General features: G+C 38.6%; 6 protein-coding genes across 8 annotated transcripts; 2 read left to right on the forward strand and 4 right to left on the reverse strand.

The window, feature by feature from the left end:
- Positions 1-44: 44 nt before the first annotated feature.
- On the reverse strand, positions 45-2,191 carry LOC18009663 (ubiquitin-conjugating enzyme E2 28). The gene is made up of 5 exons (XM_006391591.2): positions 2,036-2,191; positions 1,829-1,918; positions 761-888; positions 571-675; positions 45-479 (listed from the first exon to the last, which is right to left on the reverse strand). The coding sequence occupies exons 2-5, from the start codon at positions 1,896-1,898 to the stop codon at positions 336-338; spliced, it is 447 nt and encodes a 148-aa protein (XP_006391653.1). The 5' UTR covers positions 1,899-1,918; positions 2,036-2,191; the 3' UTR covers positions 45-335.
- A 133-nt stretch (positions 2,192-2,324) lies between these two features.
- Positions 2,325-2,799, forward strand: LOC18009664 (mitochondrial import receptor subunit TOM7-2). The gene has a single exon (XM_006391592.2). The coding sequence runs from the start codon at positions 2,397-2,399 to the stop codon at positions 2,622-2,624; it is 228 nt and encodes a 75-aa protein (XP_006391654.1). The 5' UTR covers positions 2,325-2,396; the 3' UTR covers positions 2,625-2,799.
- Positions 2,800-2,860: 61 nt separating this feature from the next.
- Positions 2,861-4,747, reverse strand: LOC18009741 (putative inactive receptor-like protein kinase At1g64210). Its single transcript, XM_006391593.2, has 2 exons — positions 3,565-4,747; positions 2,861-3,492 (listed from the first exon to the last, which is right to left on the reverse strand). The coding sequence occupies exons 1-2, from the start codon at positions 4,745-4,747 to the stop codon at positions 2,888-2,890; spliced, it is 1,788 nt and encodes a 595-aa protein (XP_006391655.1). The 3' UTR covers positions 2,861-2,887.
- An 857-nt stretch (positions 4,748-5,604) lies between these two features.
- LOC18009649 (6-phosphogluconate dehydrogenase, decarboxylating 1, chloroplastic) lies at positions 5,605-7,240 on the reverse strand. Its single transcript, XM_006391594.2, has one exon. The coding sequence runs from the start codon at positions 7,194-7,196 to the stop codon at positions 5,733-5,735; it is 1,464 nt and encodes a 487-aa protein (XP_006391656.1). The 5' UTR covers positions 7,197-7,240; the 3' UTR covers positions 5,605-5,732.
- Positions 7,241-12,682: 5,442 nt separating this feature from the next.
- LOC18009522 (defensin-like protein 35) lies at positions 12,683-13,111 on the reverse strand. Of its 2 annotated transcripts, none has more exons than XM_024149625.1 (2): positions 13,051-13,111; positions 12,683-12,834 (listed from the first exon to the last, which is right to left on the reverse strand). In XM_024149625.1, the coding sequence occupies exons 1-2, from the start codon at positions 13,109-13,111 to the stop codon at positions 12,683-12,685; spliced, it is 213 nt and encodes a 70-aa protein (XP_024005393.1). The 2 variants fall into 2 exon arrangements, with proteins under 2 accessions (XP_024005393.1, XP_006391657.1); XM_006391595.2 differs by having other exon boundaries at positions 12,683-12,846.
- A 4,244-nt stretch (positions 13,112-17,355) lies between these two features.
- On the forward strand, positions 17,356-19,570 carry LOC18009770 (V-type proton ATPase subunit E3). 2 transcript variants are annotated; one of them, XM_024148097.1, is made up of 7 exons: positions 17,356-17,651; positions 17,952-18,052; positions 18,236-18,410; positions 18,498-18,694; positions 18,782-18,881; positions 19,065-19,132; positions 19,516-19,570. In XM_024148097.1, the coding sequence occupies exons 1-6, from the start codon at positions 17,550-17,552 to the stop codon at positions 19,101-19,103; spliced, it is 714 nt and encodes a 237-aa protein (XP_024003865.1). In that variant the 5' UTR covers positions 17,356-17,549; the 3' UTR covers positions 19,104-19,132; positions 19,516-19,570. The 2 variants fall into 2 exon arrangements, with proteins under 2 accessions (XP_024003865.1, XP_024003862.1); XM_024148094.1 differs by lacking the exon at positions 19,516-19,570 and having other exon boundaries at positions 19,065-19,290.
- Positions 19,571-19,947: the final 377 nt, after the last annotated feature.

The following is a 19,947-nucleotide window of genomic DNA, read 5'->3' on the forward strand; positions in this document are numbered from 1 at the left end:
ATCCCGTTGTTTTAGTAAAACACATTACGAGTATGTAGCTTGAGTAATAAAATGACTTTTCTAAGTCATTTGAGATAATTTCCTAAAAATTTTACATTTTTTTTAAATATGTCTTTGTAATTGCCAAAAAAAAAAAAAAAAAAACAAAGGAACAGAGAGGAGAAGGAATGTTATTTGTTTAACAAGTGACATCAAAAACATTCAAGAGCTTTCAAACAAAGAGATAAAACATAGGAATCTAACTTATTTCATGGAAGATCCTATGTGAAGAAGTCCTTACTCTCTCACTCTCTCCCTCTTAAAACCGAGTCTTGATGGATCAAAAGCCATAAACTTTATCCCATCGCATATTTCTGAGTCCAGCTTCTTGCAGTAGACTCATACTTAGCTCTATCGGTTTTATACATGTGAGCAATCTCTGGAACCAAAGGATCATCTGGGTTTGGATCCGTCAACAATGAGCATATCGAAAGCAAAACCTAGAAAGTCACAATAGATTGGATTAACAATCAGAGTTGAAAACTCATTATCGCCATTGCTAACGGTAAAAAAGAGAGTTTTCTTCTTCACCTTGGATATGGTAAGTGCAGGACTCCACTGTTCTTTCAAGATGTCGAGGCAAATGCTTCCATTGCTGTTGACATTAGGGTGAAACACTTTTGTCCTAAATGCAACCTGCAAGAAGAAAAAGGGTAAGGGCAAGTGAGTTCCAATAGAAACCATTTAATGATTTGTTCAATCTGATAAAAATGATTTTAACCTTTGGTGGTTTGAAAGGATAATCCGGAGGGAAGTGAATGGTGACGAGGAAGACTCCGCCTGAGTAAGGACTATCAGCTGGACCCATTATTGTAGCTTGCCAATGAAACATGTCTTCAGCAACTGGGCCTTTAAGATTTCACAATTGTTCATAGAGGACAAAATAAAAAAATTTAGTCTTTTAAACCACCTGATCAATAGCATTAACTGAAATTCACACGACAAAACATAGATACTCGTGCACGATGGCAATGTCCTGAGACTTCTCTAGCAGAAGAATGCATGAGCAGTTTGAAATTATCCTACAATAATCCTCTGACTCTATTGAGACCAACAGTACCAATTCATTATACACTTTTACATTATACGTATAACACCGAATGCAATAGATAACAAACAAAGACTAAAGAGCTTTTTACTAAAAGATGGTGAACAAGAAATAGTTTTCTTTTTTCCTGATCTAAAATGGTGTGACAATAAATAGCAAACAAGATCCAGAGTTCACTCCGAGGAGCAAGTTTGTAAAATCCGTTAAGGATACTTCGATAAACAAGGCAGGATGCAATCTATGGTAAGCACCAAAAGCTTGATTCAAGAAAAATCTCAACTTTCAATTGCTATCTCCTAGACTATGATCAAGTGCTCTTTCCTACACTATGAGCTGCAACGACGAATCTAAGATCAGTAACAGAAGTTAGTTATAAGAAAAATCTCAACTTTTAATTGTTATCTTATTGTTAAGAGCTGCAATTTGGTATCCAGGGTTGGTAGAAAAATTCTTAAGTTTTGTTGACTATGGTCATTAGAAAGCTGCAATTCCCAATCTAGGACCAGTACACCCATCAGTTTGTTTATGTTCTAAGAAAAATCTCAACTTTCAATTGGTATCTTCTAGAGTATAATCATTACGTAGCTGCAATTACCTCTTCAAGATCTATAGATAACTATATTATGCGATTTAGAATAAAAAGATGTCATGTTTTTCTTCTTCTTAAAAAAAAAAAGAGATTATAAGATCTACAACAAAGCTCAAAATGGATCAGACACGAAAAGAAGAGCAAAGTCTAACCAGCACTGCAGGAGGTTGGAGGATCCTTCTGGAGATCCTTGAGCTCTTTCAAGATCCGTTTCGAAGCCATTTCTCGCTCTGAACAAATTCCTAGATCCAATAAAAAAAAAAACCAAAAACCTAGATCGATTTCAGCAACGTCAAGAGAAATCCGAAACAATCAAACAATTAAGGGTTGGATTGCAAACAAAGGAGTGAGCTTTTTACCAGAGACAGACCCTCCAAACTCGCTCGGTTCACGATTCACTCCTTGCAGATGGTGAGAGAGAGAGAGAGAGAGAGATAGAGAAAGAGAGAGACTTTGATACCAAAATAAAGGAGGATGATTTATGCTTTACGAATGCCAGCGATTTTCCAGCGAGCGAGTGAATAGAATAATTGTATTTTTTTATTAAAAAGAAAATGAGAGATTTTATCATTTTTCATGTTAAAACCTTCCGGCCAAGACAGAGTATTGCATAAAGGCTCTAAAATGGGGTCTTAAAACCTTAGGGTTTTAGCTTCGAGTAAAATCTCCGCTTCCCAAAGTACTGACACAGATACGGAGAGAGCTCCGAGATCAGAATCAATGGCGGCTAAGGGTTCGCAGAAGTTCAAAGGCAAAGGAAAAGGTTCAAAGGGATCATCTTCTTCCTCCTCCTCGTCGTCCAAGTTCCAGCTCTTTAAAGATTGGACCAACTGGTCTCTGAAGAAAGCAAAGGTCGCGACTCACTATGGATTCATCCCACTGATCATCATCATCGGCATGAATTCCGATCCAAAACCAGATCTTTTTCAGCTCCTAAGTCCCGTTTAATCCTTCCAATATCAATCGAATCTTCGTAATTTTTTAGTGCTTTACTTCCTCAAATTTGTTCTGTTTTTTTATAATATATCTGAAATGGACTTTTTTGTTGTTTGTTTCTGAATCTACAATTCAAAGTTTTCTTCTTTGCAAATCTGCTCTGGAACAATGTATCAATAAAACGAAATTCACTTTCAAATTGAATAAACAAATGATCTAAGAAGAAGAAAGAAGAAGATTGCAAGGCCTTAGATGAATGCTACTTTGTGTTTTTCTCACTCTGCATCAATCGATCGAATATCTTCAATCATTTTCACAACTTGAGCTATATGAGGTCGTTCTTGTTGCTTCAGAGCAACACAAGCCAATCCTATCTGCAACATCTCAACCATTTCTTCCTCCACACCACCCGATTGGCTCAAAATCTCCATATCGAAAACTTCCCCTGTCCACTCTTTTACCACCACAGACCTTATCCAGCTAGCCAAATCCATGTTTTCTCCCTGTGGCGTCGTCTCTGAAACCCCCGGAGCTGGACTCGCCGGAGATTTCCCTGTAAGCAGCTCGAGTAAAACCACACCGAAGCTGTATACATCTGAAAACTGCGAGCTTCTTCTTGTGTCTGTTATTTCAGGTGCGTGGTAACCCGAAGTAAGACAAGTGTTTTGAGGAAGAGACCTCATGATGGTTGTTAAGCCAAGATCGCCGATGCAGCCATAGCTTTGTGAGTCTAAGAAGATGTTTGAGGATTTGATGTTCCCGTGGATGAATCTCCCGTTGTTACCTTCATGGATTTTAGCCAGCCCTCTCGCTGCTCCTGTTGCTATTCTCAACCTAGCGTCCCAATCTAAAGGTACTCGATCATACATTCCTCTGTTTCCTGCATAAGAACACAAAACTGAACACGTTTTGCTTTTGATTTATCATCATAAAGTGAAGAGTAGTAACTAACCGTGAAGCATCTCGAAGAGGCTTCCTTGACTGTAATAGCTATAAACAGCGAGCTTATCGTCCTTGGAATAGTAGTAAGCCTTTAGGTCAGCTACGTTGTCATGTCTGATCATGCCAATGATCTCCATTTGTTGCTCAAACTCTCGTCTTCCCACGACGACTTCCTTCAATCGCTTCACTACAACCGTGCTCATGTCTTCCATTGTTACCTTATAGGTTGTGCCAAAAGCACCCTTCCCCAAAACTTCTGCAGATGAGCTTAGCAAATCATCTAAATCAAACGAATGGTTTCTTCCTCCGAAGAAGATGATCTTCCCGCCTTCTTCAGTGTGATCGTCTCTTGATGTCCAGTTTCCCGGAGGAGAAGATGAAGAGTCTCTCTTTCTTAACTTCCCGGAGATTCTTGTCTTCCCGAAACAAGTGATCATCATACAGGAAAGCCCGGAAACACCCAAAATGCAAGCTGCAGCTAGAATCAGCAAGAAAGCAAGCTGGCTTAACCCGAAAGGAGTCTTGTGTTGTTTCTCCTTCTCTTGAGTTATGTTGTTACCAGAAAAGGCTGAACTTTGGAATCTTTGAAGAGATTTCGGTATTGTACCGATGAGCCGATTGTTAGACAAGTTGATTTGTCTCAGGCTTGGCAGATCAAGATCAGGAATTTCCCCTGAGAATGAATTGTTTGCAAGATTCAAGACTCTAAGGCTGGTCAAACCTGAAAGAGAGTTTGGGATGCTTCCGTTGAATCCATTGTTAGAAAGATCAAGAACCTTGAGACTCTTCAACTCCGAGAGGATCGCTGGTAATGGACCCGAGAAGCGGTTATGTTGAAGATAGAGATGAGTCAGGTTCTTGAGATTGATGAAATCACAAGGGAACTCTCCGGTGAATTGGTTCTTTCGAAGGCTTAGAATCTTCAGAGCCGAGAGACGACTGATGGTGAAAAGTGGAATCGAACCGTTGAATCCAACCCCAGGCAATCTAAGGGATACGATTCGATCTCGGTTTTCGCTGCAGGTAACTCCGGTCCAGAGATGACAAACCGGAGAGCTCTGGTTCCAACGGTGAAGAGATAGATTGAAGTTCGACAAGAAATCAAGCAAAGCTTTCTTGTCGTCTTCAAGAGTCTCAGAGAAGATGAGGACAAAACAGAGAATCAAAGATAAGGAGAAGAAGAAGATTTGCATTGTAAGAAACTAGTTTTTGTTTCTGCCTTGTAATAACAGAGAATGTTTCTTTAGCTGAAGAATTTTGTGCAGATAAAAAAAACAATATTTTGGAGAGTTAAAAGATACGCCAGTAGGCTATAGCCGGCTAAAAATGTTTGTTTTATAAGCAGAGAAAAAAACCTTGCAAGTCATTAACAAATTATGACCGTTTCTCTGCACTTAATTTTCTCCAGAAAAAATTCTGAGTTTTGATTGTTCGGTTTTTAATTCTCTGTTTCAAGCATTCCACACCAACGGCTAATTTCCCTTTACTGTAACGTAAGCGCGGTAAAACGTTATCAGGGTGAAATTCAAGTTATCAATGTCATCTTGTCTTTGATTTATGCCCACTTGTTAATGAATATATTGTGTGTTTGTATTTGTTATGTGTGTATAAAAGTGATTACTCAATGCAACTGAACGCATCGAGGATCAAAGTTCTACAAGCCCAAGATGACATTGTCAATGCAATGAAAGAAGAGGATTAAAAGTGCTTTCCAGCTTCACAAAGACGTACCAAAAGCAGCTCGATTCTACGGGCAAGGTCTCGATTTATCCGTCAATTGCGTCATTTTACGTTGGGCTTCCTCTCAAGCTAGCTCTTAAGCAATCTCCCAGGTTTTGACTTAATTATCGGTCAATGCAGATCCCATGTTCGATTATTTGCCTCAATGGATTTGGTTGAAGTTTTTCCAATCCTTGTTTAATAAACAGATCATCTAGGTTTAACTAATCGAAACAGTGATGATTAGAGCGTTGATTAGTCGGTGATCAGATAGGCAAAGACTGTAGTACTAAGAAGTATCAGTAACGGCACAATGTCAGAAAACTAAAGCAAAATTCAAGGTACTGCATTTTCTTATTTTGAAATCTGAAAGACTCTTGAAACAATGTGGTTCAAATCCAATTCCCTATTGCTAAAAATAGCAAAGACAAAGAGAGGATTTTTAGGAAAGCAAAAACCTCAAGTGCTCTTCTTGGCAAGCTTAGACCATTCAGTGTGATACGCACCAGGACGATCGATCCTCTCATAAGTATGAGCTCCAAAGAGATCTCTCTGCGCCTGAACCAGATTCGCCGGCAATCTAGCGCGCCTGTAAGTATCGAAATATGCAAGACTCGCGCACATTCCAGGCGTGCTTATCCCTGCAGAGACAGCCAAACCCACCACTCTTCTCCAAGCAGCTTGTCTCTGAACCATCTCTTTAGCAAAGTCAGGATCAACCACAAGACTTGCCAAATCCGGGTTTCTCTGGTATGCTTTCTTGATCCTATCCAAGAAAACCGCTCTTATGATGCAGCCTCCTTTCCAAATCCGAGCCAGCTCACCGAAGTTCAAGTTCCAGCCTTTCTCTGAGCTCTTAGCTCTAAGCAGATTCATCCCTTGAGCATAACTACAGATTTTCGAAGCGTAGAGAGCTTGCCTAACATCATCAACCAATCTCTTCTTATCGATACCGCTCGATGCAGAACCAATCTCTTCCTTCAATCCAGCTTCTCTCAACACTTTCGCAGCATTCTCCCTCTCATCTTTCAATCCGCTCAAGTACCGACAATCCAACGAGGCAGCAATCGTCGGAGCAGCCACAGAGAGCTCCGCCGCCTGCTGAACAGTCCATTTTCCGGTACCTTTCATGCCGGTTTTATCCAAAATCTTATCCACTAGCTCTCCATCACCAAACTCATCCTTGACCCTAAATATATCCGAAGTAATCTCAACCAAGAAACTCTCAAGCTCACCTCGATTCCACTCCGTGAAGATCTCCGCAAGCTCCTCGTTGCTCAATCCACCAACGTTCTTCAACACATCGTAAGCTTCAGAGATCAATTGCATATCTCCATACTCAATCCCATTATGAACCATCTTCACAAAATTTCCAGATCCGCCTTCTCCGATGTAAGTTACGCAAGGTCCATCTTCTACCTGAGCCGCGACTTTCTCCAAGATATCTTTGATGTTGTCATACGCCTGAAACGATCCGCCGGGCATAAGCGACGGACCGTTACGAGCTCCTTCTTCGCCGCCGGAGACTCCCATGCCTATATAGAGCAGTCCTTTCTGCTCCGCCTCAGAGATCCGTCGCTCTGTGTTCAGATACCATTCGTTTCCACCGTCGATGATGCAATCTCCGGGCTCCATGTACTCGGAGAAGGCGGCGATTGTATGGTCAACGGGAGCTCCGGCTTTGACGAGGATGATAAGGGATCTCGGTCGTTGGATCGAGAGGACGAAATCGCGCGGAGAGTATTGGCCGGAAACTGGTAGGTTTCCTTCGACGGAGGCTCGATCTAGGGTTTCGTCGACCTTCGATGTGGTTCGATTGTAGACTGAGATTGGGAAACCTTTCTCGGCGATGTTCAAGGCAAGGTTCTGGCCCATTACGGCGAGACCGGCGAGCCCGATTCGGGATAGAGCGGCAGACTCCATTGCAGAGAGCGTAGGATTTTGGAGGAGATAGAGAGGGAGAGAAATGGGCTGTGAATGATGAGTGAGAGAGAGAGATATTTTATACAGTGAAAGTGACGGACTCGTCGATGGAGCCAAGGGACAAACTGCAAACTTATAAATTTGGTAGACGATGATCTCAATGATTCAAACGCTGTCGTTTTTGTTTTTTGGTCGCAACTATGATGTCAAAGTTTAATTTTAATAATTGTATATCAACTTGATATTAGCCTTTGACGATTTTCAATGGTCGCGCAATTTTCCATCTACGATCTCCCTAGCCTATTATAGAAATAAAAATCAACGGTTTAACATGATTAACAAATATCTTGTCATTTATGATGAGTAACTAAAAGAATATACGGTACATGAAAAAGTTCTCGATGAATGACCAAATTTCTCACTGAGTTTGGTTAACAAACAAGGTTGTTTAACTGTCGTGATGACCCTTTATTTGTATCTGTGATTTTGCTTTTTGTGTTCGTTGATCACTTATCACCCTTGAAGTGTTTTTTTCCTTTGACTTTTACTATTGCTTTTTGTTCCAATAATTTTTTTTGTCACAACACAATAGTTTTTCCATATTATTTTGTGTTATTAGTAGCGAAATTATGATATGTATGTGTTGATATGCCTTGAATCCTAATGTGTAGAAGCTTTCTGGAGGATTCAAGTCAAGGTGGAGATCTGTTGGTATGCCTTGAATCCTGAAGCGTAGAAGCTTCCTGGCGTTGATGAGTGCAGACTACATTTGGGTTGATGTGTGCAGTTGCGTGCAGGCTGCACGATCAATCATACAGGCTGCAGGATCCAGCATGCAGCCTGCGTGATCAATTATGCAGGATACTTGCAGCATGTTGAAGCTTACATGCTGCGTCTTGAGGTTGCTTGTGTAAGTTTACACGCTGCATGTTGAAGCTTACAATCTGTTTGAGCAAATAGTTGAGTGCAACGTTCTGCATCCTAAAGCTGATGTCGAGATCTACATGCTATGTAAGTTGATGTGGAAGACTACAGCCTGCATGAGCAATGTAGAAGTCTGCGTGCATTTGGGCCGCTATTTCTGCATGAAGGTTCTTACATGGGCCTAAGTGAGCGAGCCCAATTGCGATTAGGGTTAACTAAGGTTTATGCTATAAATAAACATGTTAACCTAATTTATGAGGTATATTCTGAAACTGTCTGTCTCCGTAATAAAATCAGTCTCCTTTTGTCCGTGGATGTAGCCAACCCATCGTTGGTGAACCACGTTAAATCTGTGTGTGATCTTTACGTTTACTGTTTTCTTCTTGCATCCGTTACAACAAACTGGTATCAGAGCTCTAGGTTCTAGGAGTTTTCGCGTCTGGCAAGAAGATGTCTGGGTTAAACGTGAGTATCAACAAGTTCACGGGAAGGAACAGTTTCAGTCTCTGGCAGATCACGGTGCAAGTGTTGCTAAAGCAACAAGGCTTGTGGGTGGTGCTGTTGAAAGCCTGTGAAGGGCGTCTGGCTCAGCAAGGAGCATCTGAGCCCAGTGAAGGGCGTCTGGCTCTACATCGAGCATCTGAGCCCATTGAAAGGACGTCTGGATCTGCAAGGAGCATCTGAGCCCGGTGAAGGGCGTCTGGCTCCGCATGGAGCATTTGAGTCCGTAGAAGGACGTCTGGCTCTGCATGGAGCATCTAAGCCCGTAGAAGGGCGTCTGGCTCCGCATGGAGAATCTGAACCCGGTGAAGGGCGCCTGGCTCCGCATGGAGCATCTGAGCCCGTAGAAGGGTGTCTGGCTCCGCATGGAAAATCTGAGCCCGGTGAAGGGCGTCTGGCTCCACATGGAGCATATGAGCTTGAAGAACGGCGTCTGGCTCCGCACGGAGAATCTGAGCCCAATGTGGGGTGTCTGGCTCTGCATGGAGAATCTGAGCCCGGTGAAGAGCGCCTGGCTCCACATGAAACATCTGAGCCCGTAGAAAGGCGTCTGGTTCCGCACGGAAAATCTGAGTCTAGTGTGGAGCGTCTGGCTCCGCATGGAGAATCTGAGTCCAATGTGGAACGTCTGGCTCCGCAGTAGCATCTGAGTTTGTTTAAAACGAGTCTGGCTATGCAGGGAGCATCTGAGCCAATTGGGAGGGCGTCTGTCTCCACGGGAAGCATCTGAGTCTGGTAAAGCAAGTTTGGCTCACAGGAAGCATCTGATCCCGTTGTGGGGACGTCTGGCTTTGCAAGGAGCATCTGAACTTTGTGAAAAAATGTCTAGCTCCACAGTAGCATCTGAGTTTGTTTATAACGAATGCAGGGAGTATCTGAGCCCATTGGGAGAGTGTCTGTCTTTACGGGAAGCATCTGAGTCTGGTGAAGAAAGTTTGGCTCCACAGGAAGCATCTGATCCTGTTGAGGGGACGTATGGCTTTGTAGGGAGCATCTGAGCCTTGTGAAAAGTGTCTGGCTCCGCAGTAGCATCCGAGTTTGTTTAAAACGCGTCTAGCTTTGCAGGGAGCATCTGAGCCCGTTGGAAGGGCGTCTGTCTCCGTGGGAAGCATCTAAATCTGGTGAAAAAATTTTGGTTCCACAAGAAGTATCTGATCCCGTTGCGAGGACGTCTGGTTTTGCAGGGAGTATCTGTGCTTTTTGGGAGGGCGTCTGGTTCTGCAAGTAGCACTTGAGTTTGGTGAAGGGCGTCTGGCTCCGCATGAAGCATCTGAGCCCGTAGAAGGGCGTCCGGCTTTGCATTGAGAATCTGAGCCTGGTGTGGGACGTCTGGCTCTGCAGTAACATCTGAGTTTGTTTAAAATGAGTCTGGCTACACAAGAAGCATCTAAGCCCGTTGGGAGGGCGTCTGGCTCCGCGAGAAGTATCTGAGTCTGATGAAGAACGTTTGGCTCTACAGGGAGCATCTCATCCCGTTGAGGGGACTTCTGGCTCCACAAGGAGCATCTGAGCCCGTTGAGAGGGCGTCTGGTTCTGCGAGCATCTGAGCCTGTGAAGGGTGTCTGTCTGGTTTCTCATGAGCATCCGAGTTAGTAGAAGGGCTTCTGATTCTGCATGAAGTCTAAGTATCTGAGCTCTATGAAGAGCATCTGATTCTGCAGCAAGTATATGATCTCCAAAGAAGAACGTTTGATTCTGTATGAAGCATCTGAGCTCGGTGAAGACCATCTGATTCTGCATAAAGCATCTGATCTCACTAAGGAGCGTCTGGTTCTGCAGTGAACATCTGAGCCCAGTCAGGGGCGCCTGATTCTGCATGAAGTCTGAGTATCTGAGCTCTATGAAGAGTATCTGGTTCTGCAGGGAGTATGTGATCTCCAAAGAAGAACATTTGATTCTGTATGAAGCATCTGAGCTCGGTGAAGAGCATCTGATTCTGCATAAAGCATCTGATCTCACTAACGAGCGTCTGGTTCTGCAGTGAACATCTGAGCCCAGTGAAGGGCATCTGATTCTGCATGTAGTCTGAGGATCTGAGCTCTATGAAGAGCATCTGGTTCTGCAGGGAGTATGTGATCTCCGAAGAAGAACATTTGATTCTGTATGAAGCATCTAGATTCAGTGAAGAATATCTGATTCTGCATAAAGCATCTGAACTCAGTGAGGAGTGTCTGCGTCCAGAATTAGTATCTAAACTCAGTGAGGAGTGTCTGGGTCCGCAATGAATATCTGAACCTAGTGAAAGGTGTCTGATTTCGCATGAAACATCTGAGCTCTGTGACGATAATCTGGTTCTGAAGGGAATGTCTGATCTCCATGAAGGACGTCTGATTTTGCATGAAGCATCTGAGCTTTATGAAGGGCGTCTAGTTTTGCAAGGAGTATTTGATCCCGGTGAAGGGTGTCCGATTCTGCAGAAAGCATATAACTGAGCCCAGTGAAGGGAGTCTTGTTCTGCAGAGCGTCTCTGAGTCTGTTAAGGAGTATCTGGTTCTGAAAAGAACGTTTGATTCCGCATGAAGTCTGAGCTCGGTCAAGAGCATCTGAGTTTTGCATGAAACATCTGAGTTCTATGAAGGACGGCTGGTTCTGCAGGGAGTATCTGATCTGCGTCTGTTTATGCTGATTTCGCATGAAGCATCTGAACTCCGTGAAAAGCGTCTGATTATGCATGAAGCATCTGAGCCCGGTGTATGGCGTCTGATTCCGCAGGCATATATATGTGAGCGTGGTGAGGAAAGTCTGGTTCTGTAGAGACTATCTAAGTCTATTGAAGGGTGTCTGGTCCGAAAGGACATCCGATTCCAAACAAAATTCTGGTGCTAAAGGAGTGTCTGTTTCCAAAAGACATCTGGTCTGGTCTGTAGGAACATCTTTGTCTCTGAGTACATCAGGCTCTATGAGAGTGCATTTGGTATGTCTGATATGATGAACGTCTGGTACATCGGCACCGTGATGGTGCATGTTATACATTATGAGGCATTAGAGAAGTCCAATATATCTGGCACCATGATGGTGCATCTGGTACATGTCGTACAATCTGAGGCAAAGGAGATGTCCGGTATATCTGGTAACGATTGTGGTGCATCTGATACATTTGTCTGGAAGATTCAAGTCAAGGTGGAGATTTGTAGGCATGCCTTGAATCCTTATACGTAGAAGCTTTCTGGAGGATTCAAGTCAAGGTGGAGATTTGTTGATATGCCTTGAATCCTGATGCGTAGAAGCTTTCTGGAGGATTCAAGTCAAGGTGGAGATCTGTTGGTATGCCTTGAATCCTGAAGCGTAGAAGCTTCCTGGCGTTGATGAGTGCAGACTGCATTTGGGTTGATGTGTGCAGTTGCGTGCATGCTGCACGATCAATCATACAGGCTGCAGGATCCAGCATGCAGCCTGCGTGATCAATTATGCAGGATACTTGCAGCATGTTGAAGCTTACATGCTGCGTCTTGAGGTTGCTTGTGTAAGTTTACACGCTGCATGTTGAAGCTTACAATCTGTTTGAGCAAATAGTTGAGTGCAACGTTCTGCATCCTAAAGCTGATGTCGAGATTTACATGCTATGTAAGTTGATGTGGAAGACTACAGCCTGCATGAGCAATATAGAAGTCTGCGTGCATTTGGGCCGCTATTTCTGCATGAAGGTTCTTACATGGGCCTAAGTGAGCGAGCCCAATTGCGATTAGGGTTAACTAGGGTTTATGCTATAAATAAACATGTTAACCTAATTTATGAGGTATATTCTGAAACTTTCTGCCTCCGTAGTAAAATCAGTTTCTTTTTGTCCGTGGATGTAGCCAACCCATCGTTGGTGAACCACGTTAGTGTGATCTTTATGTTTACTGTTTTCTTCTTGCATCTGTTACAACAGTATGTCTCATATATAAAAGAATAAAAGAAACATATCTAAGAAAGTAAATCTGGTTTTTATAATACCTCACCTAACCAACAAACAAAAATACGATAAAATAACAAAAAAATACAACAAGAATAATATTAATAGAAATGAGTAGTTTAAAAGTCTGATACAATAGTCTTGGTGCAAAAAAATATTATATCATCTATCCTTCATAACACTTGCACATATAGTTACCTTTGTGGCCTTGACAAGAACCACCCATAAATCCTTGTTGGCTACAGTAGATGGAACACTCACTTTTTATGTCTTTACCATTTGGATCTGGACATCGTTTTCCTGTTGGATTTAATGCTGCTTCTCCAAACCCTATCCAATTTTTTTATTTAAGAACACAATTTAGGAGTTATTTTTTACGACACCAAGAAAACAAGAAACTATATTTTTATATATCGGACGAACACATTAACTTTATGACCAAAAAGACACATTAACTTTTGTGATGTATAAAAATTTCCAAATAAAATAGATAAATCTGAGGAACGATAAAATATATGTCACAGAAATGGACACCTGACGATAAGAGAATGCATAGGCAAAGAACCAAGACGAAGGTGATTTTTTTAGATGCCATTTTCTTGTTTGAGGTTTTTGTTTTTCTAACAAAATAACAATATTGCGGATTTCTTTAAAATATGAGATATCTTTCATTCTGTTTTTATATAGCAAAAAGTATCTAAAAATAATATTGGGGAAAAGTCAAAATCATCGATTTACCCGTTTTTCAATGAGAGTGTTAATGATTTGGCCAAAATCTAAAAATAACTTTGACTGATCTTGTGAAGTTATGAATTTATATGTCTAATACATAATTGGAGTTTTTGTTTTTACTAAAATGGGTAAGTTGAAGGTCTTCTTCACGACCTTCACATAATGCATTTGCTTATTGATTGGTACCCTGTTTCAACACATAGATGAGTTCGCAAGGATCAAATATGGTTCCTTTTATTTTACTTATATTCATGCATTAAAAATTTTAAACTTGATTGTTTAACCCATAGTAGGTTTCACTTTAATGATTTTACATGTACTATCCGTTTGGATCTCAGATTGTTTTATTTTAGTTAATACTATTGATACAAAAAAAAATACAAAACTATAGTTGAATTTGAAAAATTCAGGACGATAGTTGCAAAATTTTTACAACAAAATGCTTAAAAAAATATCCATTCTGAATGTCTCAAGAATTTATTATTTGTATTATTAGTAGAAAAACTCATGAAAGTAATGTCTTAATTATCAGAATAAAATGTATCTATGAAAAGTATTTATTATACCTCACCAAAGCAAACCAATGTAAAATAAATAACAACAAAAGGCATTTGACAAAAGCAGATGGACTATCAATACATTACACAATTTTTTAAAACAAAAAAAATTTCCAATTCTCCGGAGAAAGTGGAATCAAACTGTTGAATCCAAATAACAAGCAACCTTAAGACCATGTTCAATGGTAGGAGTGCTTAAGTATTATATAATTATTAGTTTGAAGTTAAAAATTTTTGTTAAGCAATTCTGATTTTGTAAGCTCCAATGGAGGAGTCCAAAGAATCAGCGCTTACAATAAAAACAACGTTAACTTTTACAGGGTTTACCAGCTCTTGTTCAATTGATTCCACAAAGATTCCATTCTCTTTCTCGTCAACATCCAAAACTTCCGCTAAATTCTGGTCAGGGATCTCTCGATCTCAGCTCTCATTTTGTGGTACACAGGAAACACAAACGACACCGTTTCACGGTGATTATCCTCATCACGCCTAAACATCTGAACATAGTTTGGGAAAACAGAGCCTTAGAAAGCAATCGCGAGAAGCAAGATTCCCAGAAAACCTAGAATCCAAACGATCGAGACGGAGACGGAGAAATCGAAGGTCAGGTTTTTTCGATAAAGAAGAAATGAATAAAATTTTATCCAACACAGAATTTTTTTTTTTTTTTTGCATTCACACTTGAAGCCTATCAATTTTGACACGTGACTGGTAAGCATTGATGCTTAAGACGCTTGTTTGAGCTTCGATGCTTAGAGTAATTGAATATTTAGATTTATTTTTTTTAAAACATCACTTAAGCACTCCTTTTAAGCTTTCGCATTGAACATGCTCTAAAGGGATACGACTCGATCTCGGTTTTCGGTGCAGGTGACTCCGGTCTAAAGATGATAAGCGTAAAATATTGAGACAAATATTGCAAAAATAAATAGATAAAATTTCAGATAAAAACGTTTTGAAAATACGATTAAGGAAATGATACAAGAAATGGAAATGAGTATGATTTTTTCTTTAATTCGAAATATGAAATATCTTCCGCAATGTGACGATTTATGAGATAACAAATTGTAGAATACAACCATTTCAAACGATTATTGCAGCACCTGATTATAGAATCGACGAACTTATATTCTACGATATACTCTCAAGTTTACTTTAACTAACAAATTTAAATCCAAATTTAAATCTAATATATTCTATTTCTCATTCATACTTTACCAAACTAATAAGACATTAGATTTTGATTAAATTTGGTCTAACAATGAAAAACCGGAGAGCTCTGGTTCTAGACTTCCAGCGGTGAAGAGATAGATGAAGTTTGATAAGAAATCAAGCAAAGCTTTCTTGTCGCCTTCAAGAATCTCAGAGAAGATGAGAACAAAAACAGAAAATCAAAGATAAGGAGAAGAAGAAGACTTGCATTGTAAGAAACTAGTTTTTGTTCTGCCTTGTAATAACAGAGAATGATTCTTTAGCTGAATAATTTGTGCGGATAAAAAAACAATATTTAGGAAAGTGAAAAGAGACGCCGGCAGGTTATGGGCGGCTGAAAATGTTTGTTTGACAAGCAGAGAAAATACCTTGGAGGTCATTAACAAATTATGACAGTTTCTCTGCGCTTAAATTTTCTTAAATTTTTTCGAGAAAATTCTGAGTTTTGATTGTTCGGTTTTTAATTCTCTGTTTCAAGCATTTCACATCAACGGCTAATTTCCCTTTACTGTAACGTAAGCGCGGTAAAATATGATCACGGTTAAATTCTGGAATTTGGCTGAAAGTTTATTTCTCCAAATGGCAATAGGAAAATTCAAACTATTGATAAGCTTTACCAACTTTCTACAGAAAGAAAAAAGTGAAATGTTCTATATTTTATGTCTATAAAATCTACAGTTTATGGTATTTTAATCCGAGAATCTATATTCCACACGTAATTACAGACACTTGGATACAAACGATAACTTTAAACAAAAAAAAATCTACATTTTATGGTGAGATTGTCTTCTATATCTGTATATTACCTATTTGTATGTTTGTTCATGCATGTAACTTTTTTGTTTTCAGTCTAACAAGTAAACCATTTTAGTGATATTAACTCGAATGTGCTTAAAGATGCAAAACCTTGAGTTCTTTTTTTTTTAAGTATAATTAATTTTGACAGAATGTATGATTATATAAAGGGATAATTGGAAAAATACACTATTTAAATATTTAAATTAGTGAAATACACTGTTTTTTTTTTTTGAAAACTACACTTTTGATATATGTAAAAATACTTTTTGATCAAAGTTAATTAGAAATAATATATTTTAATAATTAAAAATAAAAATTCGAAATAGTTAATATTATGATTATTTGTATTTGAGGTATTGATATCTAATTACTTAATATTTTAAAATTTATAAACAGATGAATCTTTAAAATATTTGAAACTTTATCTATACAAAAAATATTATTATTAGCGTTATATAAATGTGTTACATAAAATAGATTTATCAACAATTGAGTTTTTTAAAACAAAAAAATATAGAAACAGAACTCTTTTTACCTTGTGGTACTCAGTTTTCTAAACAAAACAGAGTAATGGTTCTTTCAAACAAGCTTGTTCTCTAAGATATAAATCAGGTCAGGTGGATTGAGTACAACGGTAAGTGTTAGATGAAGATTCATGTTTCATAATGATTGTGAGTGAAAGATTTTAAATCTGAAACAATTTATATTTGTTCCGTCTCTCTCTTTCTTCATGCTCATCAAATATAAAAGAAACAAAAACAGTTCATCTAGTAGGCTTACAATATATCTAATCTGCATATCCTTTGTTTTTACTATCGTTACTTCTTCTCATTACTCTTTTCTTTCTTTAGTAGAGAAAATATAATCAGCATGTGCTCAGATGAAAAAAATGATGGTCTGAATAAATTATACAAAAAAAAACCCAACAAACTGATGAAGAAGACAGTGATGATGTCATAGATGAGGATAACGAAGATGAAAAGATGAATCGTTTCTACATAAATTAAAAATCTCATAAAACAAAATTTCAGACTTTATCAAATGGCTTGTAACTAGTTTTGTTTGAGACATTGCCTCGTTTTCTCAATTGTGTAGTTAAATCAAGTAACTGAATTTCACATTGTCTAATGAACAAATAAATAAACTAAAATTTTCAGTAAAGTATACAATTTGTGTCCATATACACACAGTAGGAAACACATGTTTGTATCGAAAAGAAAGTCAAAAGAGAAAACTAATTCTTATATTAAAATTTATTATTATTATTATTTTTAATTAAAATTTATGATTTATATATATTAAATTACTAGAATTCTTATTTAGGTTGATTTAGTTTTTTTATTTACAGATAAGTGTAGATTTCAAAAAAAATAAAAGATGGTGTATTTTTCAAAATCTAAACTCATAGAAAAGTATTTTCTCAAATTTTCTCTTTTATAAATGACAATTTGACGTACATGGCTGTTTTGGATACATATCAACGATTTCTATTATTTTATTGACATAAAACGAGTAACACATGTGATGGGATGGTTCTAGTCCCAATCTAATTGAACCCGAAAAAAAAAACAAAACAACGAACATGATTTGGCCATATAATAACTGCTTGTGACCAAAAAAGACACAACGGTTTCAATACTCTCCACCTTCTTCATCCAATCAATCAATACTACAAGATCTCCAGGAAAGAGACTTGTTCTTGTCTCCGTCTGTCTCAGAATTTCTCCGGCGAAGATGAACGACGCTGATGTTTCCAACCAGATCCAACAGATGGTGAGGTTTATCCGCCAGGAAGCCGAAGAAAAGGCCAACGAGATCTCCGTCGCCGCCGAAGAAGTCTCTCTCTCTCTCTCTCTCGTTTTAATTTCACTACGTCACTGTTGAACCATTTGATTTTGAGTGTTGTGCAGCTATTTCACTTGTTCTTCGGATCTTAAGATCTCCGGAATATCACTCCACAACTACGTGAATTTGCGACCATTTGATTTTCATTTTAAAATTTGTTGACTGTTATTTTTATTTGATCTTAAGATTCCTGTTGGATTAATTTTATGATCTGTGAACCTCGGGTTGTTTGTTCTGTTACTGGTAAATGTTTTTGATCTAATCGTGTGTGTGGTATTTTTGATGTTACAGGAGTTCAACATTGAGAAGTTGCAGCTCGTTGAGGCAGAGAAGAAGAAGATTAGACAGGAGTATGAGAAGAAGGAGAAACAGGTCGATGTCAGAAGGAAAATGTAAGCTCAAATTTATTGCCTTTGGTTTTCAGATCTGATTCTCTGTATTATCTGGAATGTTCTTGTTAGATACTGATGATGCTGGTTCTTAATTGTTCTTAAGAAATAGAATGGTCTTGTCTTTGATTTATGCCACTTGTTAATGAATACTGTGTGTTTGCTTTTGTTATGTGTGTACAAAAGTGATTACTCAATGCAACTGAACGCATCGAGGATCAAAGTTTTGCAAGCCCAAGATGACATTGTCAATGCAATGAAAGAAGAGGCAGCAAAGCAACTCCTGAAAGTTAGCCAACATGGCTTCTTCAACCATCATCACCATCAGTATAAGCATCTCTTGAAACATCTCATCGTTCAGGTCACTCTCAGATCATAACAATCTCACTTATAGTATAGTAGTTAGTTTGTTACTTTCTCTAAATTGGGTTTGTTTATGCAATTCTAGTGTTTGCTTAGACTGAAGGAGCCTTCAGTGTTGCTGCGTTGCCGTGAAGAAGACCTTCACATGGTGGAGTCTATGCTAGATGATGCGAGTGAAGAATATTGCGAGAAAGCAAAGGTTCATGCTCCTGAGATAATAGTAGACAAGGACATTTTCCTTCCTCCTGCTCCTTCTGATGATGATCCTCATGCTTCTTTCTGGTAAATTTCTTTCAAACCAACACAACAAAAGCTATAAAGAACCAAACTTGTGATTATACTAAATGTCACTTGTGACGTATGTAACAGTGCTGGAGGAGTGGTAATGGCTTCTCGTGATGGGAAAATCGTGTGTGAGAACACGCTTGATGCGAGGTTGGAGGTTGCCTTCCGCAAGAATCTTCCCGAGGTTAACTAAAACTCTCTGCTAAAATTGCACGACCATCACTTATAATTGCAATACATATATTTCTGTTAGTTTCTAAGGCTTTTTGAAATCTAATTTGTCTTTTTCACAAGAACTCAAGAAAAAGTTTGGATCTTTCTCTAAGCTTTGAGAATCTGAAAGATGTTATATTGATCATGTGTGTAGATCCGAAAGTCGCTCTTTGGCAAGGTTGGTGCAGCTTGATGAGTGATTCCAACTTTAGACCATGAAAGGTATTGGCTCCATTATTTATCCATTTGTTTCTTTTGTCACCATTTTTTAAAAATTGTGTAATGTATTGATAGGCCATCTGCTTTTGTCAAGGCCTTTTGTTGTTCTTTTTTTTTTTTTTGTACATTGGTTTGCTTTGGTGAGGTATAATAAATACTTTTCTGAGATATATTTTATTCTGATAGTTGAGACATTACTTTCATGAGTTTTTCTACTAATACAAATAACAAATTCTTGAGACATTCAGAAGGGATATTATTTTTTTTTTTGTCAACTCAGAAGGGATATTTTTTTAGCATTTGTTGTGAAATTTTGATTTATTTATTCTCTAGAGATGTCAAGAAAATTGATTTATTTTTTCTCTAAATACCTATTGATATCGTAGATGGAAAATTGTCCAACCATTCAACATCGTCAAAGGCTAATATCAAGTTGATATACAATTATTAAAAAAAATTACAGAGACTACAACGAAGGTGAGTCCAAGTTCAACGTGGACACTACCATATTGCTAGAACTAAACAAAATTGTTATTTAAAAAAAAAACATTACTTTTATATATGAAACATGATTAGAGAGAGATTAATAAATTAATCACCAGCCACTTGTTGGCTAATAAAAAAATAAAGCATATGTTATTATATTGAATTTGCACAAGTCCATTTGCATATAATGTTTAGTGACAATTAAAACCTTAACATATGGTTAAAGAAAGTGGTATTATTATCGTTAAGAGGGATTACATTACAAATAGTACATTTCACATAAAGATCAAATAAAACTTTGATATCATAGTTGCGACCAAAAAACAAAACGA

The sequence above is a fragment of the Eutrema salsugineum genome, unplaced genomic scaffold (genome assembly GCF_000478725.1).
Source record: "Eutrema salsugineum unplaced genomic scaffold, Eutsalg1_0 scaffold_8, whole genome shotgun sequence".
NCBI classification, from domain to species: domain Eukaryota; kingdom Viridiplantae; phylum Streptophyta; class Magnoliopsida; order Brassicales; family Brassicaceae; genus Eutrema; species Eutrema salsugineum.